Here is a 27,986-nt window from a genome sequence, read left to right as displayed (position 1 = left end):
AGCGTTCCACGCAGATATCCCGTGGGTTTATGTTGGTGGCGTGTGTCGGAACGCGCATGCTTCTGAAGCTTTCGTCCTTAACCTCAAACGTAAAAACTTCGGGTTGCAAGTAGAAAGCAGATTTTTAGCTCTTAAGGCTTACAACCGAGGCGGCCAACCCGCTGGGGGAGTGGCCAGAGCCAGGGTTTCCCAGCGCCGGGGTCGCTCTCCCGCGTCCCGCCGGACTCCATGCCCGCTCCGCGGGACCGAAGGGGGCACTGCGCCCCGATGTCTTTGTGCTGGCCGCGGCGCGGGAAGACCGGGCCGGGTGTCCAGAGCCACGGCCGAAATGCAAAAAATTCGGGAGAAGTGCGGACGCGAGCGTGAAGACGTTTCCTACTGTTGTCGTCCCGCGGGGGAAAAAAGTAGAAGGAGGCATTTCGGGCCAAACTGTCGAGTCTGAGAAACCACGTTTTAGAGAAATGACTCACGGGGGTAGAGCACACGGTGTGCAAAGGACATTGTTCGCTAGCGCCTGTCCGGCGCGCCGTGGGTGCGCGGCCACCGCCCCCCGCCCGAGCAGCCCGCGCGGGCCCACGTGGAGCAGCGCGGCGCTGGCGGAGCACGCCCGACCGCTCGGGTCCCCGGAGTGCGCGCCCCAGCACCCCGCCGCGGCCGTTCACGCCCGAGCGCCACCGCTGGTCCCGCGTGTGCCCCGCTGAGGGGGAGGGGCGGGCCGGGGGTGGGGGCGGAGGGGTTGTGGTTCCACTGCAGCGGGGGCTCCTGTGTCCTTGTGCGGAAATGACACACGGAGTCCCGTCACGTCACGCGAGAGCGCAGCGCACGGACACACACAAAGAGAGGGGAAAATACACGGCGCCCGCCCGCCCGCCGCCCCCAGCAACTCCCCGGGCCGCCCCGGCCAGGCCCTCCGCGCGCGGCCCCCACTCCCGGCCCCGCGCCCTCCCCCCGCACGTGGCGCCCAAACTCGGCGCGGGCCCGCTCCGCAAAGTACAGAACTCGTGTCCCAGGTAAGTGCGGGGCGGACCGGGCCGGCCGCGCTGTGGCGGCTCCGGGGCAGACAACCGGAGAGTGGCTGCAACATCCATGCCGGGGTGGGGGCGGGAGCAGGGGAGGGGACGCGAAGGGGGGCTGCCCCGAGCGCGCCCGCCCGGAGGAGCACCCACCCCCGCGCAGGGCCAAGCCGCCGGAGCGGGAGCCCGGCGCCCACGGGCTCGCCGCGCCCATTGTGCCGCGCGCCCCTTTGTGCCCGCTCGGAACGCCGTGGCTCCATGGCGTTCCGGGGAGCTCTGGCGCTGCGCGGGGGCGGGGGAGACGCACAGTGGAACGGTCCTCGCCGCCGCCCGCCCCACTCGCGCCGCACTCCAGCCCCGCACCCCCATCGGCCGCCGCGATGGAGCAGCCGGGGTCGCCGGAAGACTCTGCGGAGCCCGCGGTGGCTCCGCGTTCGCGCTCGGCGGGCCGCAGTGGGGGACAGCGCGGCGTGTGGAAGGGGGTGTCAGAGCGGGAGCAGGGGGCGGGGACTGAAGGGAACTGTAGAGCGGGGAGCTGGAGGCCGAAGAGCCGCCGCTTGGAGGGACGCTGCTTCGGGAGTCTGCTAAGGGAGCGAGGCAGGCCGGCTGCTGCTGCTGCTGCTGCGGCGGCAGCCGAGAGCGGAGAGGGACAGGCCCCGCCGCTAGGGGGCGCGGCGCCCTCCCCGGCCGTTCCACGGCGGTCCGCGGTTCCCGCTGTCCCGGAGCTGGAGGCGGGCCCGGCGCCCTGGGTGTGCACCCCGGCTGGCTTGAGGCCTTCCTGGCCAGCCGCGGAGCTACAGCCTGCGGCACTCGCAGACCCTGTGACTGCCCTTTCCCTCTTTATGGTGGACGTGTTTTCCCACGCAGACTTTACCTTCGCTTTCACTGGGAGTTATGTAGCGACTATTTCGAGGACTTTGTGCGCTAAGATGTACAGACACATTGTCTATTTTTCTATGTATTTTTAAGGGAAACCAAGGTGCTGCTACTAGTTTGATTGCTGTCTCAGGTAGCTCATCTGGGAAGAATATTGGTCGTGGAAGCCAACCAGATAAGGGTACTCAGAACAGTTCCAAGTCAGAAATATTGAATTTCCCCCTCCCCACCCCAGCCCACCCCCGTGCTAGGGATCAAACCTTTGAACGTCACCTTCTTAAAGTAACTTTTGAATGTTTTGCTACAGATGTTACAGGGCTGCGGGTTGAGTGCCAGAATGCTAAGGCTGCAGGAAACTGAGGCAAGGAAGAGAGCCTTTCAGGCTAGCTTGGTATACACAAAACAGGAATGGAAAAGATTGTTTTGCTGTCCTGTGTCCCACCTCCATGCCACAGTTTTACTCCTTTTTTTAAATTGTTATGTTTAGATAACTGGGGATTGAACCCAGAGGCAATTTACCCCTGAGCCACATTCCTGGCCTTTTTTATTTTTTTATTGAGACAATTGCTGAGACTGGTTTTGAACTTGCGGTCTCCTGCCTCAGCCTCCCTCACCGGGATTACAAAAGTGCACCACAGCACCTGGCTGCGGTTAAAAAGAGTAAACTCTTTGTGTAACTATCCATCCTTAGTTTCTGGGTTTATATTACTATGCAGGATCCCATCGGCTTCTGTCAGTACTGAAATTTGGATAAGATTATTTTAACTAGTCACTGAACCAGTATCTGATAATTTAGTAGATACTCATTAAATGTTTGCTAAATAAATGGAGAAAAAAATGTATTCAAGAAAAAAGATATGGGGTGAGAGTGGCCAGTTCCTGATGGCAAGTTCACCACTATGTTTCTGGCCCCTGAAATTCACAGATTAAACCAGAGCCTTTTAAATCTGTTGCATTCAAAACTACTGCCAGCCAGGTGCCGTGGTTTGAGCCTTTAATGCCATTGACTCAGGAGGAGTTTGAGACCAGCCCTTAGGCTCTAAGCAACTTAAGAATCTTGTCTCAAATAAATAAAAGAGCTGGGGCAAAGCATCCCTGGGTTCAATCCCCAGTACTAAAAAGAAAAACTTCTGTCACCCAACATGGACTTTATTAGAGAAATCATCTCCTTGTTTAATAGGAAAGCTTTATGTTGTTATATCCTGACACATATACACTCATAGACAGCAAGAAGAGAGGCCATTTAGGACCCAGCAGATAAGATAGCTGGCCTGGCGGTAATCTGTTGAAGTGTGCCACATTGACACACTGTCTTCCTTCCTGGTGCCCCCTACCCCCCATGAGCAAAGCCATGGCAGAGTGACTAATAATTAGGAAAAGGATTCAACCCTGATATAGATTGGATTAGGTGAAAATTTAATATCCTCCAGGAATGTCCCATATCCTACTTGCTGGCCTTGAACTTGGGTTACTCCTGCCTCATTCTCTCAGGTCACTGGGATTACAAACCCATGCCACCATGCCCAGTTTAGATTATAAATTTTTTAAAATAAAATTTAATGTAAAAAAAAATACACTGAAAAAAGTGAATATTTATGTGCTGCAGTAGCATCCCCTTGTTCTCAGTTGCTTTCCCCCTCCATACCTGACAAGTGCTGTTCTCCTTGTCCTGAAGCTTCATCATCTCTCAAAATGACATTTCCACCCAGAGCTCTTGTGATTTCTGGAATTAGCTGCCACAGGACCCTGCCATTCCTGGCTAAGAGCTCTCTGTGTGCTATCATCAGGCCTCCAGTGTGTTAAACAAGAGAGGTGCTTTCATCTGGGTTAGTGCCTAGCATGTTTGTGTGTCAATTTTGTCCAAAAACCAGACTTTTAAAATTATTGTTTTAGAGCTCATGTTTTCCCAACAGCTGCTCTGATCACATGCCCTTCCATTTTCAATTGAACTTGAAATATACATTTAAAGTCAGCCCTCTTAATTTTTTACTTTCTAGTGAGGGACACCTGTATTCTTTGCTTGCCTGATTTTCTTTTATCACTGGCCACTGAGAGTCAGTTGCATCACAGTCAGTGAGGGTGTGGATTGTTCAATTGAACACATCACTCATGACCTTTTCTTGTAAGCAAGGGACTGTTGGTTTGCACATAGAGCTAGCAAACTAAAGGACCATGGCCTGCCTGCATCCATGGGCACAGGTCACACCAGACTGTTTCCCGAACTCAAATTAGCTATGTGGGCACAAGACAAAACACTTGGGATAAATGGGCAGTACTGATGAAATTTGGCTTACACCTCAGAAAGTTATTCACCACTGTCCAGTCCCAAAGTGGAAGCTGGGGTGTGCTCTCCCCCATTCCCACCTGAGCCCAACTTCTGGATGCCAAGGTTGATCCATTATGAGGCCAAGGAGAACCAAAGTGGAACCTGTTAGCTGAGGAAGATATGTTTAGTCAGGTTCTGAAAATGCAGCGGCCAAAGGGTTAGACACCAAATTGCAAGCAGGCAGGCAGGCAGGAGTGTGGGTTGTACTTTGCTGCCTGCTAAAAGATGAGGTTATGCTTTGAATAAGGAAGGCAGCGACAATTACAGCTTTAGAAAAACTAAGGGGGAAATTGCCCTGGTTTTGTGAGGACTGGTATTTTTCAAACTACATTTGCAGATGTGTCTAAAAATAAAAACAAATTGCGAACATGTCCTGCAAGTCCCATGGGCATGATGCCAACTGCCAAGAGGGCTGGGTTCTAAATGCAACAAGGCTCCCGGCTGACCTGAGTGCCCGGAACTCCAGCCCCACAGAGTGGATGGCATGGGAACATTCCTCCAGTCCTTGGGGAGAGCAATTGATTTGATTTCACCTCCCCCCCAGTATGTTTCTGCCATATAAAGGAAAACTTTTGTAAACCTTTAAGCCATTTTATTTGATTTTACAGTTCTTTAAAGAAATGTATCATTAAAATGGCACTTTAATTTTTTTTTAACTTTGTAATAGGTCATGCAGAGTGCTGTGTGCCAGACACTTTTTCTTTGGTAATTTTCACAAAAACTCCATGAGGTTGAGGTAGATACGTTCAGCTCCTTTTCATAGAAGAACAAACTAAGGCTTGGATGGGTATGTAAGAAACTCGTCCAGTTTTATATGTGAAATGTAGTTCCAACTGGGTTAAAAGCTCTTTTTTAAAAAACAGGTTAAAAACCAGGGTTTTAACCTAGTTTTATCTGACTCTGAAGTTTAGGAGGGAATTCCCTTTTATTCAAGGGCAGCTGCATTGGTCGGCTGACGGCTCATCTAGCTAGTTTATTTGCTCTCACAACTGAGCCCAGGCCACAGATGGCTGCCTAATCGCAAGGGGAAAACAGATCTGGGTGCTGCTGCCCGTTCCTCAGTCCGTTCCTCAGTCCGGGCTCTCCCTGGAAAACTGGAAGGAAGCTGTCATCCTAGGAATCCCCCGACTCCTTTTCCTTCTTCTTGTTCTCCCCTTAGCGAGGCACAGATGCTGGCCCCTCTTTTTCTCCATCTGCACAGTAAGAGGGCCCCTGTGAGATTGCCTGGGTTAACATAGGTAAGACCCTTCAAGCATGGAGCCAGCTACATGAATATTAGCTGCTGTCCTCCTTTTCTATATTTATTTTTTAAAAATCAATGTGGCCTGTAGCAGAGTCATGAAATTACACAATGTGGTAGTTGTGAAAGGGTTGAAGTAAAGTTTTGGTCTTTAATAAGACTTTAAAACACTTGAGTTTGTTTTATTAATGACATCTTGAAGATGACCTGAGCATATTCTCTGTGCTTTACCCTTTGTGTGTGGCAGAGGCTATACATGCCACAGTTCCCATTGTCTCAGGGTCCAGTCACATTCCTGTTCTGAGGCTCACATTCTCAAGGGAATCTGGTAATGAGCATTTGCTTCACTTGACATCTGGAAACAGGTCTGGGGTTGAGGTGGATTTGCCCCTGAGTGGTCTGAGGTCACAGCTGCGGGCAGCTCTTCCCCGACCTGTACTTCAGCCCATTGGCAAGTCCCAAGCCTAGCAGGCGGATGTTTCTGATTTAGCAGGACAGATTCCTGAGTCAGCTGTCTGGGATTTGAACCTTAAAGTTTCAGGAAGCCCAAGTACTTCCCATTTCTGGGCCTGCCGCTTGTCCTGTGTGACTTGGGGCCAGCCACAAGCCTCTGGCAGCTCCGATTAGCCTCACACTGCTCTCTCTGACAAAGGGCCTGGTCTGGCTCTTCAGAGAACTTGATAGAGGAGCTGGCTGGCCACTCCAGCCAGCCGCCTGTGCAGGCACTGGAGAATGTGTTCCTGTGGAACCCATGGGTCAGTTGGGGAAGAGACTGTTCGTGCGAGGGTCAAGGGCTTTGCCAACAAATTGCTCCCCTAGGTGCCCCAGCTCGTGTTACTATCCTCTTCCTTAAGGAGGCTCCCTGCAGTCAAGTCTCTGTGGGACTCCTTGTTCATCCACCTGAGGATGGACCCTGTGTCCTCACTCATGCTAGGCAAGCCTTCCACCACTGAGCCCTAGTTCTTTTTATTTTTTAGCCTCAGTTTCCCAAGTAGCTGGGATTCCAGGGTGGGTTGTACCACTATGCCAGACTTCATTGTCATCTCTGTTAGTCAACTCATGTTTAAAAAACTGTTCAGTCCTGGGTGTCATGTGTGGAAAGGGGCTTTGACAGGCTGGATTAGGCCCAGGATTAAGATGAAAGATCTAGTCGGGCATGGTGGTGCGGGCCTTTAATCCCAGTGGTTTGGGAGGCTGAGACAGGAGGATCCTAAAAGCCAGCCATAGCAAAAAGTGAGGTGCTAAGACACTTAGTGAGACTTTATCTCTATACAAAATAGGGCTGGGGATGTAGTTCAGTGGTCAGGTGTCCCTGAGTTCAATCCCCAGTAACATCCCCCCACCAAAAAAAGATGAAAAATTTGGAAACATGTCCCCTAAGAAGTGTGTGTGTGTGTGTGTGTGTGTGTGTGTGTGTTGTTTTTTTTTCCTTTTTTTTTTTTTTTTTTTTTTTGTGGTACTGGGAATTGAACCCGGGTGCTACTGCTGAACTACATCCCAAGTCCCTTTTATTTTTTATTTTGAGCCAGGGTCTTGCTAAGTTTCCCAGGCCAGCCTCTCTAAGTTCCTGAGCCTGACCTTGAACTTGCAATCCTCCTATCTCAGCCTTTGGTATTACAGGTATGCAGTACTGTATAGCTAAGCGGGAATATATATATATATATATATATATATATATATATATATATATATTTAATTTATATTTATTTAATTTTTTTTGCAGTGCTTGGGATCAAACCCAGGAGCCTTCTACCTCTGAACTATATCCCAGGCCTTTTAATTTGTTTTGAGACAGAGTCTTGCTGAGTTGGCTGAGGGTTGGCTCAAACATTCCATCCTCCTGCCTCAGCCTCCTGAGTTGCTGGGATTATAGGGGTATGTTATCATGCCTAGTAGATTATTCTTCCATTCTTTTCTTTCTTTCCTTCTTTCCATCCTTTTCTTTTCTTTCTTTTCTTTGGTACTAGGGATTGAACTCAGGGGCACTCAGCCACTGAGCCACATCCCCAGCCCTATTTTTGTATTTTATTTCGAGACAGGTCTCACTGAGTTGTTTGGTTACTGGTTTTTGCTGAGGCTGGCTTTGAACTCATGATCCTCCTGCCTCAGTGACCCAAGCTGCTGGGATTACAGGCATGTGCCACCGTGCCCGGCGGATTATTATGATTCTTATTTTTCATTTTTATAAATTTCTTTTTCAGTGTCAAAGAATTGCTTTCACACTATAGAATATTTGAAAAGTATAAGGAAAGAATCATCCATAATCCTCCTAATTGGAGGTAAAATTAACATTTGGGCATATTTCCTTCCAGCTGCTTTATGGCATTTTTTAATTACATAGTTGAGATATCCCTAGTGAACTTTGAAGTATGTTATTATTGACTGGGTAGCCCTAAAATGAACAATTGATTTTGAATCTTTACACGTAATTTAATGCTTAGCTCTTTCTTCCAAAAGAGGTTTTGTATTTGAAGTCTTAACGCTTCAAGTGTGTAGAAGTTGACTTTCTGGCTTTGTATAATGGAAAAAACAATAGTGATCAAAGGCCATCTCAATCCAAGTCACATTAATTTTTTCCCCATTTTCTTTGCTTTTTTTTTTTTTGCAAATTATCAGTAATTAGTAACTTTAATATTTATGGAGGTCTCCCCAGACTAGGATTCACGTGCTCACAGTGCAACCCAAGAGTTGGGCTTATATTCAGTGTTAAACTACTGGCCTAGGTCCTTTGCTCTCTGGCCTTTGCTCATTGCTGTGACTCAGGGTCAGAAGTTTCGTTTCCAGTGGGTGAGGCTCTGTAGGTGATAGAAATGTTTGGTTAGAGTTTTTGAAATGATTGTGTTGAGGGAGAGCAAGTTCTGTCCTCATTGACATTAACAGTTAATTTCTAGGTAGATTTTTTCCCCCTAGAATTAGATTTTTTTTTTTCTTTTTTGGTACCAGGGATTGAACCCAGGGGCACTTAATCACTGAGCTACATCCCTAGCCCTTTTTAAATTCTTTTACAATTTTGAGACAGGGTCTTGCTAAGTTGCTGAGGATGGCTTCAAACTTGTGATCCTCCTGCCCCAGCCTCCTGAGCCACTGGGATTACAGGCATGTGCCATTGTGCCCAGCTAGAATTATCCTTGATTAACATTCTTTCTCCTCCAAGTGGGAAAACGGTCTCATAGTTCTGTGTTCGAGTTTAGAAATATTTGCTTCCAGATCACAAAATTTGAGTACTGGGCTGCTCTGCACAGCTGAAACACACAGCCTGTATTTGCTAGAGATTGAGTTTTGGTTGTTGTAGAAATCTCAGTGCAGGGTCCACTAACCTAGATAGTTCTGATTGCTGTTTTATCTTCTGTCACTTACTTATCCTTCACTTACACAGCAGTTCCCATGATTCCATCTTCAGCCTCTGGGTCTTCTTGTCTCTGCCTCTGTTGATTGTGATCCCTGTCAAAAACATCCATAGTTGATTGATCCCCCACAGAGAACTGACCTCATCCCGCATCGGACTAGTAGCTCCCCTTGCATCACATAGCAAGCCATGGAGTGCTCTTGTACATAGTACTTACCTTCCTGAGTCTTGGGTCCTACACCTTTGAGAGGGAACTGCATTAAATGTTCTCTGAGGCAACCTCTCTGCCCAAAATCCTGCCTCCCTTTTAACTTGTAAATTAAGAGTGACAAGAGTTTCTACCTTTCAGGGTTAGTAGGATAAGTAAGTTTACCATAAAGCTCTTGGTACGGCACTTTCCACACCATATTGGCTGGTATTTTTACTGAGTCTCCACTGAGTGTTCATAGTACTGTTCGAGTGTACAGAGGGGTCAAAAGGAAATGGCTTCCAGAAACTTGCCTTGTGTGGGGAGGTTACCCTCTGTGGACACCTGTCACTGCCTGAGGCCTGGTACTGTGTGCCCCACCAACTAGCACATTATTGGTTTTCAGCCTTCCTTGGTCTCTTCCTAAAGAGACTCCTCAATCTCCAAATCCCTGTCTCAAGATCTGCTCCCTTCACCACCACCCCATACTGGGGAATTGAACCCAGAGGCCCTCTACCACTGAGTTCCACCCCCCAGCTCTTTTTACTCTTTATTTTGAGACAAGGTCTTGTTAAGTTGCCCTTGAGTTTGCTATCCTCCTGCTTGCTTCAGCCTCCTGAGTAGCTGGGATTACAGGAATTGTGTCGCTGTACCCAGCTTCAAGATCTGTTCTTGAGTGAACTCAAACTAAAACAAGTAGTAATAAAGAAATTTCAAGGCCAGGTGTGGTGATGCCTACCTGTATCCCAGTGGTTTAGGAGGCTGAGGCAGGAGGATTGCAAGTTCAAAGCCAGCTTTAGAAACTTACTTAGCAAGACCACCCCTCTAAATAAAATATAAAATATGGGCTGGGGATGAGGCTTAAGGGGTTAAGGAACCCTGGGTTCAATCCCCAGTACCAACAAAAAAAGCAAGAAACTTTAAATGAAAAAAGCAAGAAACAGGGTTCTCAAACAATCTCAGGATCCCTTTAGACACTTAAATATTATTGAGGTCCCTGAAGAGCTTTTGTTTTCATGGTTTATAGCTATCAGCAGTTACCATGTTGAAAAACTAAAGCTGGCCTATTATTATGTAATTAATTAAAATCCAATAAACAGTATAAAATAATGCCAATTCATAGGACTAACCTGCCCCAGGTGGCCTAAACTTCCATGTTTTTCTGATATTAGTAAAGTTTTGAAAGCAAACAAATAAAAAGAAAGAAAAAGAAAGAAAGAAAAACTAAAGCTGGAAAATACTTAAATATTTATTAACCTTCTGTAAAAAATTTTTATTTTAAAAATTTATTTATTTTTGGTACTGAGGATTGAACCCAGGAATGCTTTCCCACTTAGCTACATCCCTAAACCTTTTAATTTTTTTTTTTCTGAAATGGGATCTTGCTAAGGGCCTCTCTAAGTTGCCAAGGCTGGCCTCCAACTTGGTGAGCTTCCTTTCTCAGCCTCCCAAAATATCTGGGATGACAGACATACACAAACATGCCTAGTGCAAATCTCTTTTAATGTCTGGCTTAATAGAGGACAGTTGAGGGCTGGGGATAGTGTGCTTGTCTAGTGTGCAAGGTCCTGTGTTCTATTTCCCAGTATTAAAAAAAAAAAAAAGAATTTCTATACTTCCTCTTTATTCAGCCTCTGGAAAACTCCCCTACAGACCTGTGAAAGAACAAGAGTACAAGGGCAGTAATATCTAGTGTTGTTATGAAGGTAGTTTTGATCTCATGATCTTGTTATGGTAAACTGACCCTCCAAAAAGAAAAAAAAAAAAATGCCTTCTTTGTAGTGAGAATCAATTTCTATGATGTTAATACCGCACCCACCATGGCCTGTTTGAGACCATCCACCTGACTAATGGTGGAGTCTGGGAGAGTCACAATATGGGTGCAAGCCATGTGAGCTTGCTCCTGGCAGCCCTTTTTAAGAACTGCACTTTGAGAACCATTGATAGAGACAACTGTGGAAGGGCTGGAGAAAGTGATCATGTTTGCCTCCAAAACAGTAACTCAGTGGTTGTACAGGGCACTTTTAAACTCAAAATCCTTTTGAATTTTGTTCAACTTAACATATTGTACCTGAATATGTACAAAGAATATTTACAAAGAAAAAAATACTTTAAGTATCTTCCTTTTAAGATGAACTCTAAAAGTGCAACATGTCCTATAATCTGTAACTGTTTGGGGTTTTTATTTCTTTGTGGCATGGTTTGTTCTAAGCGTTACATTCACAGTTCTCCCCCCTCGCTTCCCTACCAACCCCAAGCCAGGTGCCTGTTGATGGGCAGGGTTCAGATTCCTCCCTGTTCTAGCATGAGACACAGGGTTACCACAAGCCCTGCAAGTTACTGTATCTATGTAGCCAATTTAAACACCTTGTCGTTGTAATTTGATATTTGAGTGGCTAAAGCATCCTGTTATTTCTGAACATTTGGAATTACCCTCTCTTGGTGCTTTTTGTAAACTGAAAGCTTTCCTGCTGACCTACTAATCTTCCCCAACCACACACCCTAAATGGAAGATTAAGGTTTGCCGTTCTCACTCCATGTAGGATGGAGACTAGAAGACATTTTAATGAAATTACTTCTGAGCTCTGCAACATTTTGAACCCTTCTGTGTTATCTACAGTCACCTTACCTAAGGCTTCTTTCTAGGCTATTTGTTTTCAAAAGCAGGGAGGCACTGAGGAGTGTAGATCAGTGCTTGAGCACTTGCCTAGCATGTGCATGGCCTCGGTTCAATCCCCAGCTCCTATGGGGGAGCGGGAGTGGGAGCATTTTCATTAACTAAATAAGGCACCAGAGAAGGCTGGTGCTGTTTGAGAGTTAACAGCATCTTGCAACCTGTGGCATTTTAACAAGAAACAGCTGCTAGCTGCATAGGTCTTGGTGATTCTCCTCTCCTCCTCCATTCATTTAACTCTTCCCTTGGCTTGTGCAGAGTTTTTTTGAGGGATATGGAACAGCCACCCCTCAGGTAGGAAACTGATTTTAGGGGATGTGCATGGTTAGAGTGCCCCACAATTTGAGGTTTGTGCTGAGAAGCATAAGGTTTTGCAAAGGAGAGAATGCTGGGACTAGAGATTCCACACAGTCCACAAGCACAGGTGACTAATGGCAGCAACCTGGCACTGCAGGAGCAGCGAAGCTGAGCTGCAGAGGCTGCTGGCTGCGTGGCTCCTGCACAACCTGCAGTTATGCAATCAAAAGGAATGTCTGTGGCATGCCAGGCATCTGGGTGCTCCGTGTCCACCCACGAAGAGCAGAGCTTGTGACCCTCCACTGAGCAGGTGACCAGCAAATGGAGGTTGCTAGGCAATACTCAGCTCCTTTCTACCCAGCTGCAACATTGTTGCTGAGCTGTCTCTGTTCAGGGATGCAGGGAGTGACCTGCGTGCCCTGCTGCAGAAACTTTCCTGCACTGTGGGGTGGAGTCTGTCTCCCAGCCCCCCGAGCAGACTGACTTTCCAGGTAGCTTCCTTGTGGTGAAAGGAGACTCATGTGTCCCCAGCTGCTGCTGGACTAAGCGACCGAGTCTGGAAGCGGGCCCTGTGTTCATCGAAAGCACCTTACCAGAAGAAGAATGAGAACTCTGTTTCCTTCTCCAACTGGCTGAGGGGAGGTACAGACAGACTCGCTTTGAACCCTGGTTCTGCCACTCAGTTGCTGAATGACACAGCGAGAGTTTCTTGATTGGTGAAGGTGGGATTAAAATAGCTCAGGAAGAGGCGAAGACACAGTGGCCACTGGGGCTTGGTGCTGGGCATGCAGCTCGTGGGCCAGGATGTTAAAGAGGACCGTGACTCACTCCTCCCCACAGCAGCCAGAGGCAGCTGCAGGTCTTCCAGGCCCTACAATTGGGAGACTCCCCACCCTCCCAAGCGCGTGGCTATCTGCCTGTGTTCTGGGTTATTTCTGTGCTAACCTAGCATCTGCCACTAGTTGACAAAAGAACACAGAAATGTTTTCCAAAGCAGATGCACTCTGGGTGTCTCGAAAGCCCAGGCAGCCCGCAGCCCCTTCCTCTCACCTCATCCCTAACCCTTCCTGGCTCCTCCATAGCTCCCCCACAGCTCTTCTCCCACCTACAGGTGGCTCACATGTCTGCTCTTTCTTTGTCAGTTTCAGGAGGGTTCACAATTGAAAGGTGCCAAATTGCCTGGTGTAATGTCATCTGGTGGTGGTTCAGAATATAGCTTCCTGCTCACCAAGTCCCATTGCATAGACTCCACCCAGCACCTGCCTCCCGGCTGCACACTGCTCTGTATGTGACTGGCATCAGAGAAACGTGGGTGGGCAAGTGTAATGACAGATGAATAGAGCGCCCTCGCTCAGCTCCTGGGCTTGTCTGCTGTGCTCTTTCATCCACTCCTGTTTTCTAGGGTTCGCCTGGCCTTTCAATGCTTTTCTGCTTAGCCAGAGTCTTTGCAGTATTTTTACCTGTTTTCCCTCAAATAAACTATCATCCGTGTTCTCCCTTTTCTGTCAAGAATGTAGTTTGTATGTAGTGCACCTGCCTCACTCACTCCTCCCCATCTGTTCTGCCGCTTCTCACCCCTGCCCTTGATTGGAGGCAACAGGTTATGTGACTGTGTGGCAGAGTTTGCAAGGGCGTTTGGCAAGCTCAGGGCACTGGGCTGGCCTCAAGTGTTTTACCTGATAGGCCCTCAGGCTGGGCCAGGAGTCAGTTCTGAGTTTCTGCCTGGCATTAGCTGCCCTCTGGTCCAATCAGAGACACCCAGAATCAGATGCAAGGTTTATATCTTGAAATACAATGGAATGAGTCACTAAAGCTTGACTGCTGGTAAAATAATTGATGAACCCTTGAAGTTGACTTTTTGTTTTCCTTCAATATCACTTTGTATATCCATTTTTTTTTCAGGTAGAAGATTATTTTAAATTTCAAATACATCTTATTTTCTTTTTTAGCCTCTGAAAGTTAGTAATACAGGGATGAAAAGAATCGTGTCTAACTCAGAGGTTTATTGTGATCCTCTGAGAACAGGGCTTCACCTAATAGGCACTACATATGTGTTGCTGTTATTAGTGACTTTTGAAGATATTACTATTTACATAGGTCACCTAGATACAGTCTCTGTTGTCCCCTGCATCCTGCCCTATTAAACAGGACAATATATTGAACATACACCATTCCATAACTCTCCCTTGAATGGTTTACTGGATGATGTAGTTGGCATCCCTCTTACAAAAAAGTCTCAAGGGATATTCCTTGGTCCTATTTCCTTCTATCTTTTACCCAAACGAGAACTCTGTGTTTGCAGTCACCTTAATCAGTTGTTCAACAACAACTCCCCAATGTCAGTATTAAAGGTTGCAGTGTACCTTCCTTTCCCAAATGTTGGTAACTCATTTGTACCTTATACTTAATGATGTTGTTAGTTCCATCCTGCCTGGGGCAGTGGGAGTCAGGGCTGGCTCTGCTTAGACAGGGCACCCCACACACATCCTGCCTCTTGCCCTCACCTGATCTTTTGAACCTGATTGTCTATAGAGTTCTGAAGCCCTGCACTGAAAAACCCTCAGTGCCTTTCTGTCCCTGTTGTGGAAGGAAGGGCTAGGCTAGCATCATCCAGTAAAAATATAAGGGGACCCCATATGTAGTTTTAAGTTTCTTATAGCTATGTTTAAAGACTAGGTGAGGTGTTTTTTGTTTTGTAGTATAAAGGATCTAACCCATGGCTCATGGCTTTACATTCTGCCCCTTTTCCCCAACCTTTTCCTTTTCCTTTTTTGGAGACACAGTCTCACTAAAGGTCCAGACTGGCCTTGAATTTTAATACAGTTTTTTTGTAGCCCATCAAGTAATATCAAATAATATCATTTCAATGTGGCCAATGTAAAATGGTTATGAATGAGATGTTTTACTTTTTTTTTTTTTATACTAAACTAAATCTGAAATCTGATATGTATGTCACACCTGGGGCATGTCTCCATTTGGGCTGGCCACATTTAGAGTCCTCAGTAGTCACATGTATCTAGTGGCTGCCTTCATGGGCACCATAGGTCTCTCGGCTACCTGAAGTGCTGAGACCTCAGCTCCATGTGTTGGGGCCCACAGTCTCTCTTCTTTCATGTCATGACTAGGGTTTTATAAACAGGGACTAAAAGGTGATCATCTAAATTGGGGTCTTTTGCAGGACTTAATTTGCTCAAGTAATGTTCCCCTGGTTCAGTAAATGGCTTTCAATGGATGCTTGAAGACAGGTTCTGCCCACGTGAAGTCTTGGAGAGAGGCTTCCTGCCGGCCAGGCCTGACTGCTCCTGAGAATCTGCAGACAAGATTAGGAGGCCGGCTCTTGCACAGTGCTTCATGACCTTTAACCTCCTACTGCACAGAGCAGGGGCAAGGGAATTTCTCTGTGGATAGGGAATATTAAGAAGTAAATCAAGCAATAAATGAAGGCTTTGTGTTTGTGTTTTCATTTAGTGGAATAGAAGATGAACTCAGCTGAATTCGGTGAAGATGTAGAAGAAGGTAAATAAACGTTTCTCATTTAATAATTTTGAATAGGTCATATATTACATACTCTAAAAATGTAAAAGGGAATATATTGTAAAGTCTCCTACTGCCTGTTCCCATCCCCCTCTACTCAACACTTGTTATAAGTACCTTATGTATTTTTAAAAAGTGCAATACAGTTAATATTTAGTTCTCTCCACATCCCACCTCTCCCCCCAAAAGACTTATAGACCAATTTTGAACTTAGAACATGGTTTTGTTGTGTAGCACTAGTTTAGTAAGATAGAGATCACTTTGCTGGAAAGCACAGGTTTATGACTAGATAGATGTTATTCTCTGAGTGACAGTGTCAGTGGGTGATCCTCAAACACCTGTGGCTCAGAGAACCCTGCCGATCTCTCAGTGGCCCTAAGTCCTATTTCTTCTCTGTACAGTTCTAAAAAATAACACTGTGAAGGTGGAGACGGAGGCTGAAGATGCTGCCCTGGACTGTTCACTGAATTCCAAGCCTTCAGAGAAGCACCCTCTGGACAGCGTCTTTGCTGCCCTCCAGGACTCCAGCAAACGAAAGCAGCCAGGTGGCGAGGGCCAGCCAGATTCTGTCCCCAGCGTGAAGAGGAGGCGGCTGATACCCGAGGTGAGGGCCCAGCACCTTCCCTCTGCTTGGGCTCTAGCCCTCTCTGATCCGAGGCCGAATCTCTCTCTACTCTTGGGCCTCTGGGCTATTGCTAAACCCTTGGGCCCAACTGACTTCAGTTCAGTTGGAAGCTTTGTCTGTATCTGGATTCCTTACAGGGAGAGGGGTTTCTTCACAATGCAACTGCTTTTGAGTTCTTTGTTTTGCTGTGCTCCGTGAGGGCAAGGACCTTGACAGCAAGGGTGGTCAGTTCAGCCCAGCCTCCCACAGCTTTCATGGTCGACTCCTTCCTGGGAAGGTTGGGGGCTAGCAGGTCTTTTCATAAATCTATCTTATGTCCCAATACTGTTAGGGAGCTTGTTCCCTAAAGAACTTTTCAGTGAATCTTTCTGGAAGCGGGGGATTCTTTTACATCATACCTGTTACCGTGTAAGCTATCTGTTTTATGAATTTGCTTTATTTCTTCGTCACTTGCTGATTGTATTGCACTTGGCTAAATGCTGAGAGAGACAGAAAATGGAAATTAACATGCTGGCACCCTGGTGTTCAGGCAGGAATCAGGGACATCCATGTGAAGTGGTTTGCACTGAGGAGAGAGGCAGCATTGGGACGTCAGGTGGGTGTTTGTCTTAGGATGCTTCAGTGGGGTTGATGGAGCCTCTCCACGTCCAACAAATATATCTTTAATTCTTAGGAAAACATTTTGCCAAACCCCCAACCCAGCTCCACATCTCCTCCTTGCCTCTCCCCTCCCGCTGGCCACATTCACTCTTTGGGAGACCCAAAGAAGCATATTAACTTCTGCATCTGTTCACAGAGAATCCAGGTCTTCAGTGCTCCTGGTCATTAGTCAGAGCACCGTGGGGTATCAATATGGGACTCTTGGTTTTATTGGTTAATTTCGATTCCCTATTCGATATTAGGGCAGATCTAAATAATTTGGAATTCATGCATTTTAGGGTCTTGTTTAGGCCTCAGTAACTAAAAATTATCCTTGTATTGCAACAATGGTGAGACTAAGATTTTAACAAGGATTTAAGTATGCATGTTTATATTATGTAAGGACCTGCATTCTATGTTATGGAACACTGAGAGATACATTTTAAAAAATTTAATCGGGGCTGGGGATGTGGCTCAGGCAGTGGCGCACTCGCCTGGCATGTGTGCGGCCCGGGTTCGATCCTCAGCACCACATACCAACAAAGATGTTGTGTCCACCGAGAACTGAAGAATGAATATTAAAAATTCTCTCTCTTTCTCTCTCTCTCTCCTCTCTCTCTCTCTCTCTTTAAAAAAAAAATTAATCGTATTTATTATTTTGTTATCTTTCTAACAACTTAATTGAAATATAACTTGGATACTATACCATTCCCCAATTTAGGTTTTGTGCAACTCAGTGGTTTTTAATACAGTCATAGAATCATGCAGCTATTACCACAGATTCATTTTTCAATTCGTTTTCATAACCCCAGGAAGAAACTCCTTTGCAGTCACAACCTTTCCCATACCTCCAACTCCTGACAGCGTCTGATCTACTTTGAATCTCTATTGATTTGCCTATTCTGAACATTTCATTTAAATGGAATCACATACTATATGGCCTTTTCTGTTGGGTTTTTTTTTTTTTTACTCACCATAATGTTTTCAAGATTCATCCCTGATGTAGCATTCGTACTTCATCTCTGTTGCACACACCCTGGTCCCCCCTTTTTTCTTTTTGCAGTACTGGGGATTGAAGCCAGGGCCTTGCATGTGCTAGGCCAGTGCTCTACCTCTGAGCTATATCCCCAGCGCCACCCCTGTGCTTTTTTTTTTTTTTTTTTTTTTTGTGGTAGAGGGGATTGAACTCTGGGGTATTTGTCTCTAGCCCTTTTTATTTTTTATTTTGACACAGGATCAAGCTTAGTTTCCCAGGCTGGCCTCAAATTTGTTATCCTCCTGCCTCAATCTTCTGAACAGCTGGCGTGCACTATCCTACCTGGTTTAAGAACTTCTCTTAACATTTCCTATAAGGCAGGTCTACTGGTTACAATTCCCTCATTTTTTGTTTGTTTGAGATCTTCTTCATTTTTGAAAAATAATATTGCAAGGCACAGAGTTTTGAGTTGTTCAGTTTTTTCTCTCTTTCCGTTTCCCTGCGCTTCCTTGCCTTCGCAGTTTCTGAGGACAGGCTGGATGTGAATCTTACCTTTGACCCTCTTTGGTTTCTCTCGGGATTAATTTATCTTTTTTTTTTTTTTTTTTTTTGTATTTTGCAAACAATATGCCTAGACATAGCTATTTTGGAATTTTCCTTGGTTTTCTCTGAACTCCCGAATCTTTGTTTAGGTGTCTGCCATTAATTTGGAGAAATTCTGTCATGGTTTCAAACATTTTTTCTCTTCCTGGTATTCCCATACCTGTATGTCACATCTTTTGTATTGCCCTACAGTTCTTGGATTCTCTTCTCTCTCTCTCTTTTTTTTTTTTTTTTTTTTTTTTTGTGTGTGTGTATGTTTGTTTTGTTTTGTTTCTTCTCCAATCCTTTTTCTCATTTCTTCAGTTTTGAAGTTTGCTATTGAGGTATCATCAAGCTCAGGGAGTCTTTTCTCAGCCATGTCCAATCTGCTAAGACCATCAAAGGCATTATTCATTTCTGTTTTAGGGCTTTGTTTTTTCTCTAGCATTTCTTTTTTGTTCTTTCTTCAAACTTCTGCTTCTCTGTACATTGCTCCTTTGTTCTTATATTCTGTCTACTTATCCATTAGAACCCTTGACATACAAATTATAGTTGTTTTAAATTCTTTGTGATAATTCATTCCATCATCTCTATCATGTGATTCTGCTTTGGTCTTCGTATACTTTATATTTTTTCTTGATAGTCAGATCTGATGTACTGGGTCAAAGGAGCTGTTGTGATAGGCCTTTGGGGGGGTGAGGCAAAGGAAGAGGGGGTTCGCTACCCTGTGGCTGGGTCTCTGTCCTTTAGCAGACCTGTGCCTCTGGACTGTAAACTCCACTGGTTCTCCTGAGTTCCTCTGCTCCTCCCTGGGCTGGGACTGGATGGCTGGTGTGGGCTGGACTTGGTATCTCCCTCCCCACAGGTCAGAAGGTCTCAGATAAAACTTCTTCAGGGTAGGCTCTGGTTAGTTTCTCCTGAGGGCACATCTCCTTAAGTACAGATGACTTGGAGTATTTCAGAATGCTTCTGTTTCCCTGACCCTCCCATAAGGCTTGGGAGAGTTTTTCTCAGATAGTCACACTGAGAATGTGGTAGAGCTCTTGAAGGTAAAGCCATAAAAATATGGAGGCTCTCTGAGGCCTGGGGCCTCTGGAGTTTTTAATTCTTGGACTTGTCCACCCAGAGCCTCCAGCAACCTATCCTTACAGATCAGGCTTCCCTGCCCAGCTCTGATTGCCTTGGGGGTCTCCACGGTTGGGTGTCTGGTCTGGGCAGTTGTGGTTCTCTGTATTCATTCACCTCTCTCTCCATTTTGGGGTCAGCAGCTGGACTTCACTTGTCTTATGGATCTAGGAAAATTGTAGATTTGTGTTTCTTTATCTTGCTTTTTACTTGTGAGGATAGAGTGGAGACTTCCAAGCTCTTTACATGCAGAACCAGAATCCTGAAACCACTTTACTCCTTTTCATGGCTGGATAATAGTCTGTTGTGTGGACATTTGGGTTTTCCATTTTTTGACTTATGTGAGTAATAAAATTGAGCGAGACATTAAAAAAAAAAATCTATAATGCCCAGGAAAAAAAAAGTTACATTTAAAAAATATCTTTAAGCCTTTTTAAACAAATAAATAACTAGAAATATCTCACCCTTGACTCTGGCTGTCTATATCAGCCCCTTGCTGTGTACTTGTGAGCTAAGGAAGGGCTTCATGCCTGGATGGCAGTTTCTAGTGGATTGAAACTCAGCTCCCAGGGCTTGGGTTGTGGCTTAGAGGTAGAGCACTCGCCTAGCACATGCGAAGCCCTGGGTTTGATCCTTAACACGCATAAAAATAAATAAATAAAATAAAGGTATTTTTGTGTTCAACTACAACTAAAAATTAATATTTAAAAACAAAACCCCAAAACCCCCCTCATCTCCCAGGTTAGGGTTGCGGCTCAATGGTAGAGCTCTTGCCTAGTATGTGTGAGGCACTGGGTTGGGTTCTCAGCACTGCATATAAATAAACAAAATAAAGGTCCATCGACAACTAAAAAAAAGTTAAAAACAAAAAACTCATCTTCCTGATTGCTTGTTTGAAAAAACATTTAACCATTTGCTTTTTCATATGTTTTATTTTAGATCATGATTTATTATCTTTTTTCCTAATGGTTGATATTTAGGTGTTTTCCAGTTTTATAGTCTTACAAATAATGCCACAGGGACCTTCCATATACCTACTAAACCTAGTCACTTGTATGAGTGTGCCTCGGCTAGAATCCCAGAGGTTATTCTGATGGTGTTGAGAAATTTGAGGAGGAGGAAGTTTCAAGGAACACTTGAAAATATTTTCCTCATGTGTTAGGTTCAATCAACAAAGCAAAACAAAACCAGCCCATTTTTATCTTTCATGTTACATTTCTGCTTATGCTCAATTCTGCAAACTCACCAGAAGGTTGAAGTAAAGCTAGAGTTCCGGAAATGGAAGATAATGTTGAGTGTATCAGTTTATTTGAGCTGTGAAACAAATCACCCAGGATTTAGTAGTTTAAAAAAACCACCTTTTTTTTTTAACATATTATTTTGTGGATCAGCCGGTGGTGGTTCTTCTGATGTGGCCTGATGTGTTTGGGTGGGGTGGTCTGGAATGGCCTATCTGGGGGGGGGGTGACTGGAGCTTCCCTTTGTGCACATTCTCCCCCTCTGGGAAGCCTGTCTGGACTTGTTCACAGGATGATGAAAGAGTTCCTAGGGGCTAGGGAGGGCCAGCTCTGGAACCTCTGCTTGCATCACATTTGCAAGGGGCCTGCAGGTCAAAGCAAGTCACATGGCCATGGCCAAACCCAGACTCAGAGGTGGACAAATAAAATTCTATCTGCTGATAGAAGAAGCAACCACAGTGCAGAGGATGGGAAGGAATGCCGGCCCCATTGCCATGGCTGATTCATCACGGTGAGGAATGGCGAGCTCTCAACCAGGAGTTCTGGCCGCGTGTAGGCCAGGTGGGCCTTTGTGGGTGGCCCCGGTAACCCCACTGCTGTGTTGTACAGATAATGTTACTCTTCATTGTTGTCACAGTGGGAGCATGGAGAAGGGAGCTGCTTCTTATTCTTGGGGCAGAAAGGGAAGGAAGTGTTTTTATAATTAGCATTTTAGTCCAATTCTTCAGTACACAGCCATTCAGAAGAGCTCTGGGTTTATGGTAGATAGATTTCTGGTGTCACATGAAGGTTCCAGATAGTGTACTTGGACAGTGGGGTGAGGAGGGCAGGAGCTTCAGGCATCGCTTTTTTTTCTTTTCTTTTCTTTTTTTTTTTTTTTTGGTGCTGGGAATTGAACCCAGAGCCTTGTGCATGCAAGGCAGGCATGCTACCGACTGAGCTATGTCCCCAGCCCCAGGCATTGCATTTTGACATTCTTGGGGAAAGGGAACCAAGAGTGGATTTAAATATTTCTGCTATGACTTGTCGGGTCTGCTTGTGCTCCATGGTCATGTGTGGTTGCTTTTCAGAGCATTGACTATAGAAGGCAGTTTACGTCTTGGAGTGGAAAAGATATGTTAAGGCCCAGATTTTATTTGGGTGTTTTACCACTTTATTAATTTCTCTTAGCGTATGTGAAATAAGGACATCCTTCCTTGTTCTGTACATAAAAATCTTTTTTTTTTTTAAATTTTGTTTTTAGTTGTAAATAGACAGAATGCCTTTATTTTATTTGTTAATTTTTACGTGGTACTGAGGATGGAACCCAGTGCCCCACGCATGCTAGGCAAGTGCTTTGCCACTGAGCTATAGCCCCAGCCCCATAAAAAAAATCTTTTGAAATTATTAAACTCCTTGTGGAACGTTTAAAGCAGTATTTCCTTTTTAGAAGTTTGTACAGGGAGACATGTCAGTAAATCAATAGTCTCAGAACCCTGGGGACTTTAGAACAATCCATAACTTTCATGAAATTATCATATGTGTTGATTTTTCAAAATAGTACTTATCTAACACAAATAGAAGAGTCCTTTTTCATTGTCCTGCTGAATCTTTCGAGCCTTCTTCTACATGGTGGCAGGGCTGAGGCAGGGTGTATGTACTGCCTTATTGGCACATTTGGCACCTGGTAAGCCAGAAGAAGCCTGGAGGCTGAAAGGAGTGATCAGCAGAAAGAGTGGGAAGCCGGGCATGGTGGCTCTTGCCTGTAATCCCAGCAACTGAGGAGGCTGAGGCAGGAGGACTTCAAGTTTGGGGCCAGCCTCAGCAACTTGGTGAGACTCTGTCTCAAAATAAAAAAATAAAAAGGACTGAGGGTATAGCTCACTTGTAAAGTGTTTCTGGGTTCAATCCCCAGCACCAAAAAAAAAAAAAAAGAAGAAGAAGTGGGTAGGAGGTGTGGTAACTCTGTTAGTACAGCCCTGTTCCCTTTCTTCTTTTACTTAATTCCTATTACAAGGCAGTGAGGAAGGAATTAATGTGTCCTCCAGGCAGATGAGTCAACCGAGATAGGTAAGTTAAAACCAAGTGCTGGGATGCCACGGGAGCACCCTTGCTCCTGGGGTCTGGAGGGAAGACTCTGGCTCTCTGCTCTGTGGCCTTCTTGTCACCTTCTCTGATTCATCTCCCCTTCAAGGTAACATCAGTAGGAACAGAGACTCTGGAGTCAGATAAGGGGGCATCTGGTTCTGTGACCTCTGGGCCTCAGGTGCTTCCACTGTATGGAATGATAGCACTGCTCACCTCCCTGGCTTCTTGTGGAGTGGTGAAGTGCTCTGGAGGAGCCTGGTGTGGCCTGCCCCACCCTTCACAAATGTTTATTTGCCTTCCCAGCCCTATCTCTAATCCCCACCCTGAGGCCAGTATTCACCTTCCACATTTATTGGAACAAAACTGGCATGAGACTGTCAAGGAAGGCCATCTGATGCCCTCCAGGATGCCCCAGGCCTGAGCACCACCATGGTCAGAGCATAGAGCACCTGTTTTCTCTTTTCCACTCCAGGGCAAGAGGGCAGAGGGGCAAGGATTTGAATGGTAGCCCTGACCCTAAGGTGCTCCACATTCCTACTTCTATCAATGTTGACAGCTGGTCTTTTGAGTGACATTTAGTACCATACTCAGACGAAAAATAAAACCTCCCTCAAAAAGTCTAACAAAAGGCTGTGTGAAGACTTATTTGGCACCTCCCCTGATGAGAGTTGCATAGCCAAAGGCAGCAGATGTGGGAGGTGAGTAGCCAACGTTTTCATTGGGAATCATCTTTTTGTTCACAGAAGTGGAGGCAATGTTCAGGAGCTTTGTGCCAGGCAGAGGTTAGCCCTGTTCTGTGTTTTTTTGTTTGTTGGTTGCTTTCTTGTTTGTTTTAATCCCAAAATGCTGTTGTGGTCGAGTTTTCCATTGGAGAACAGAGATGCCATCTCGCTCATACATGCAGTGCCAGTACCCTGAACGCCTCATAAGTCAGTGACTGTGGGATGAACTGGGGATTCTTGAGAATGTGCAGAGCAACCACAGCAGACAGGTACTGTGGCCATTCCCATGTTTACAAGGCTTGGAGAAGTTGGCACCACCAATCCTGCTGCATTTCACGCTGTGCACATAGCGCTGAGGCCTGGGGAGCAGAGAGGGGAGTTTGTAAGGCACCTGAGGAACCTTAGATGCAGTATTATTCCGCAGTCTTCCTCTTTTCCCTTTTTTGCTGTTGCTTTAGGGTTCCCCCACCCCCCATTCCACCCAGATTCTTATTTCTTTGGCATCTTAGCACATTCTTCATTCTCACCATATACTGCTGGCAGGGTAAAGACAGCCCGCCCAGAGGCTAAGGGCCATGAGAGGAGAGACTGCATCCAGCTCGTTTCCCATGTGCCTGGCCTTGCACAGTCCTGCCAGGTGCGGGAGGCTGCTCACCAGCTCCAGTGGTGAGGCCTCCTCCAGCCCTGTTGCTGACTGCATCTAGAAGGGAGAGGAGGAGAATTCTGTTGAAAATGAAAAAGGTTAGCATCATTCTCAGTGCAGTTGTGCCAGGAGGACCGTGCCAGCCCTCTTGCTGCCTTTTCTCCTGGCCTGCCCTTAATAGCACATTAATTCCAGACGCCCTGCTTCCCAAGGCATGCTGCTTTCTTGGTGTTCCACTTTGCTGCCTCTCTGGGCACCATTTAGCTCCTCATCAGTCATTGAACTGAGTTCAGTGACTGCTCTTGGACCTGAGGGCCTGATGAAGATGTCTAATTCAGCCTTTCCGTGGTGACCCAGTCCCTGGGATGTCGCTGGGCATGAACACCTGGAATCTCCCCTTGACTTTCTACTTAACTTGAATTGCAACATATTAGCTTTCTTTTCCATCCCATTCTCTGGCTGAGAGATGTGGGCATTCCCTTGTGAGTCCACGGATGCGCCTGGTAGCATGAAATACCCTGATCGTGATCCCGGCTCAATGCTGGCATCGCAGAGCCTCCACTATGCAGCAGAGTCCCCATATGGTTAGAAGATAAGCCTAGGAGAATTGGGAACTGTGTCAACCAGACACCCAGTGCCAAGTAGCACAGATTTAAAGATTTCTTGATACTCCTAGACAGCTGAGCAGAGATTTTTATCATCGGCAGCAAGTGCAGCCAGCCCGTCGTCGCTTTGGCAGCATTTGTGGAATTAATTGGAGCACTGAGTTGACAGGACACCAGTGTGGGGCTATCTCAGAACCTTCTCTTTGGTACTTGTGTTGTGTTTTATGTTGAATTGTGTGTCCAAGGTTTCTGGAAGTGCAGAACATTGCCCTCTACTGGGACTCTAATATTTTTTATTAAAACAGTTTAGTCAAAAATGTTGATGTGGACAGTAGTGTTTCTAACATGCTCAGTGCAAATGGAAACATTTGTCTTAATAAGGCTGGATATTAGGGGATTTCCAGTTCAGATATACTCTCGTCTCTTGCGTGGAGGTGGGAATGTAGGGGAGTCCAGAAACATAAATTGGTTGTTGGAGTTCAGCCAGTCCCCCCAGTAACTTTTACCAGTACGTATTTTCCACGTTAGGTAGTCATTAGGGCAGGTCTCTTCCTACACAAGATCCTATTTTATTTATTTTAAATTTTTTGTTTCTGCTTCTTTTTTTGCAGTACTGGGAATTGAGCCCGGGGTGCTCTATCACTGAGCTATATCCCAGTCATTACTATTTTTTTTTTTTTTTAAATTTTGAGACAGGGTCTTGCTAAATTGCCTAGATTGGCCTCAAACCTGCCATCCTCCTGCATCCAACCCCCAGGTCTCTGGGATTACAGATATGTGCCACTGTGCCTGGCATGAAATCCTATTTTAAGTGTACCATTGGTACCCCTTGTAAAGCAAACATTCCTCTTCTAAAATTACTCCTAAGGTGGTTATAATTTTAATTATTGCTATTACAAACTCAGATCCTCTGTATTGGTAAAATCACATCATAATCTCATAATCCACAGAACCTCCGAAATTATTTTGATGTGATAGAACCTATCGTGAACAATTGCAGATCTAATTTTGTCTATAAAAGTTAGCAAGAAGGACAACTCTGATTTTGTTAGGGCAGTGCTTTTCAGCAGTACCCATAGTTATAAATCCAGTTTCAGAGTAGTACAGCTCACATGTATTTGTATGTAAATGTATAGATACACACAGAGAAATGAAGTAAAACTTTCCTGAATTTATTTACTTTGTACAATGCACTGTTTTCCTATTCTACTTTTCTTCTTTCTTCTTCCCTTTAATGTTTTTACTTCTTTGCTCTCTCTTTCTTATGCTAGTCATGACTTCAACAGATTGATTTTATTATATACCAACCCACAATTCAAAACCCATCGTAAGCTGGGCATGGTGATGTATGCCTGTAACCCCAGCAACTCAGGAGCCTGAGGCAGGAGGATTGCAAGTTTGAGGCCAGCCTCAGCAACTTAGTGAGACCCTGCTCAAAGTAAAAAAAAAAAGAGAGAGAGAGAGAGAGAGAGAGAGAGAGAGAGAGAGAGAGAGAGAAAAGAAAAAGAAAGGGCTGGGGATATGGCTCAGCAATTAAGTGCCCCAGTACAAAAAACAAACAAACAAACAAACAAAAAAACCCACATTGCATTATGGGTAAAGCTTTTTAGCTCTCTTGGCCTTTTCTTGTTTCTGGGGTATTTGTGGGTTTTATTTATTTTTGGGTTTTTTTTTTTTTTTTTTTTTTTTTTTGCTGTTTTTCCTTCTCCTTTCTTTTCTTTTTTCTTTCTTTCTTTCTTTTTTTTTTTTTTTTTTTTTTTTGAGATGAGCACTGCATTGCTTGGATTGGTCTCAAGCGATCCTCCTGCCTCAGTCTCCCTAGCCGCTGAGAGTACAGGTGCTTGTCATCATGTCTGGCCTTTTTTTTTTTTTTTTTAAACTAATAATTCTCTGCTTTCTGATAGATAGCAGCACAAAAGAATTGTAAAGAATTTAAACTCCTCTCTCAGCTCAGTTGCCAGGTATGTCTCCACTTCCCATCCCTCACGGGCAACAGACCTCAGGAGAAGGGAAGAAGGGAAGTGCCTTCAGTAAGAGCTTGACACTGAGTGCACTAGGGAAGTCCTCTGGTGACTGGTTGAGAGGAACCTTTACCAATTAACAAAAGGCCCACAGTGTTACACACCTCCGCTGTGGCTTATGAATAGCATTTTTTAATAGTAATCCTGTTGTACCAGGGACTAGGGGGAGGCTGAGGTGGGAGTATCACAAGTTCAAGACCAGCCTCAGCAACTTAACAAGACCCTGTCTCAAAATAAAAAATAAAAGGGACTGAGGACATAGCTCAGTGGTAAAGTACTGAGAATTAGTTCCCAATACCCCCCCCCCAATTATAATTCTGTTGTAGTGATAGATATTTGTTAAGCACTTACTGTGACCCAGCTTTTGGCTCAGTGCTGATGGGCAGTGTTTCATTTTAAAGCCCTTACTACCTTCTAAGACAGATACACATAAGAAGTTGAGATATGAAAGGAGACACAGAGGACAACGTAAAAATTGAGCTGAGCTCCTATCCAAACCTTCATACCTCTTTACTATCATGGTTTCATGAAGCCAGTGGCACTGTTTTATTATTATTATTATTATTATTTTTGCAGTATTGGGGTTGGAACCCAAAGCCTTCTGGTATGCTAGGCAGGTGCTCTACTACTGAGCTCTACCCTGGCCCCCAGTGTTCCTTTCCTTAAGCAGGTATTTGAGAGAGGTAGAACACCGTGTCCTACTTTAGCCAACCGTGTCTGTGGTTGACATTCAGTGACCTCTTCTGTGCCCTGGGCACTTTGCTAGGCAATGCAGATAGACTAAGAATGACATGGTCCCTTCACACTTTCCCATGAGGAGGAGGCGACTACAGGAGGGAGCAGGACCCGTTGCAGGCCACCCATGCCAGGCTCCCTCCATCCAAGTATGTCCCTAGCCCTCTGCTCTTGGGAAGGGGGTGTGTGTGCAGAAAGATCATGTGGGATAGGTGGTACTGACCCTTCCTTAGCCTCTACAGATCCACCATGAAGAAAGTATTGGCCAGTTCCTTGGAATAGTTAAGACACTTTTGAGAATCCTTTCATGTTCAGATTCCTAAGGGAGTGTAGTAGACTTTCTTTGGAATGATTGTAATCAGTGAAGAAAACAGCCTGAGTCAGATGATTGTTTTATCTAAATGAATGTCCAAAAAAAAAAAAAAAAAATCAAAGAGTGTGTCCAGAGCTGGGCATGGTGGTTTAGGTTTAGAACTGTAATCCCAGCTACTCAGGAGCCTGAGGCAGGATGATTG

At 45.4% G+C, this 27,986-nt stretch overlaps 1 protein-coding gene and 1 long non-coding RNA gene across 2 annotated transcripts in view; one reads left to right on the top strand and one right to left on the bottom strand.

Annotated features, from left to right (window-relative positions):
• The first annotated feature begins 308 nt into the window (after positions 1–308).
• Positions 309–27,986, top strand: part of BEND3 (BEN domain containing 3) — a 34,751-nt gene continuing 7,073 nt past the window's right edge. Inside the window, exons 1-3 of the mRNA XM_081294487.1 lie at positions 309–1,010; positions 15,428–15,475; positions 15,895–16,097. Coding sequence (XP_081150613.1) covers positions 15,439–15,475; positions 15,895–16,097 — 240 coding nt within the window. The 5' untranslated portion in view covers positions 309–1,010; positions 15,428–15,438. The remainder of the gene's footprint in view (positions 1,011–15,427; positions 15,476–15,894; positions 16,098–27,986) is intronic.
• On the bottom strand, positions 8,123–12,918 carry LOC308650343. The gene is made up of 3 exons (XR_014022321.1): positions 12,553–12,918; positions 8,828–8,896; positions 8,123–8,250 (listed from the first exon to the last, which is right to left on the bottom strand). It is a non-coding gene; the product is annotated as an uncharacterized lncRNA (long non-coding RNA).

Source organism: Spermophilus citellus, assembly GCF_964194105.1.
Source record: "Spermophilus citellus genome assembly, chromosome: 5".
Lineage (NCBI taxonomy): Eukaryota > Metazoa > Chordata > Mammalia > Rodentia > Sciuridae > Spermophilus > Spermophilus citellus.
The sequence above is the reverse complement of the archived record's forward strand: the minus strand, read 5'-3'. Positions and strand labels throughout refer to the sequence as shown.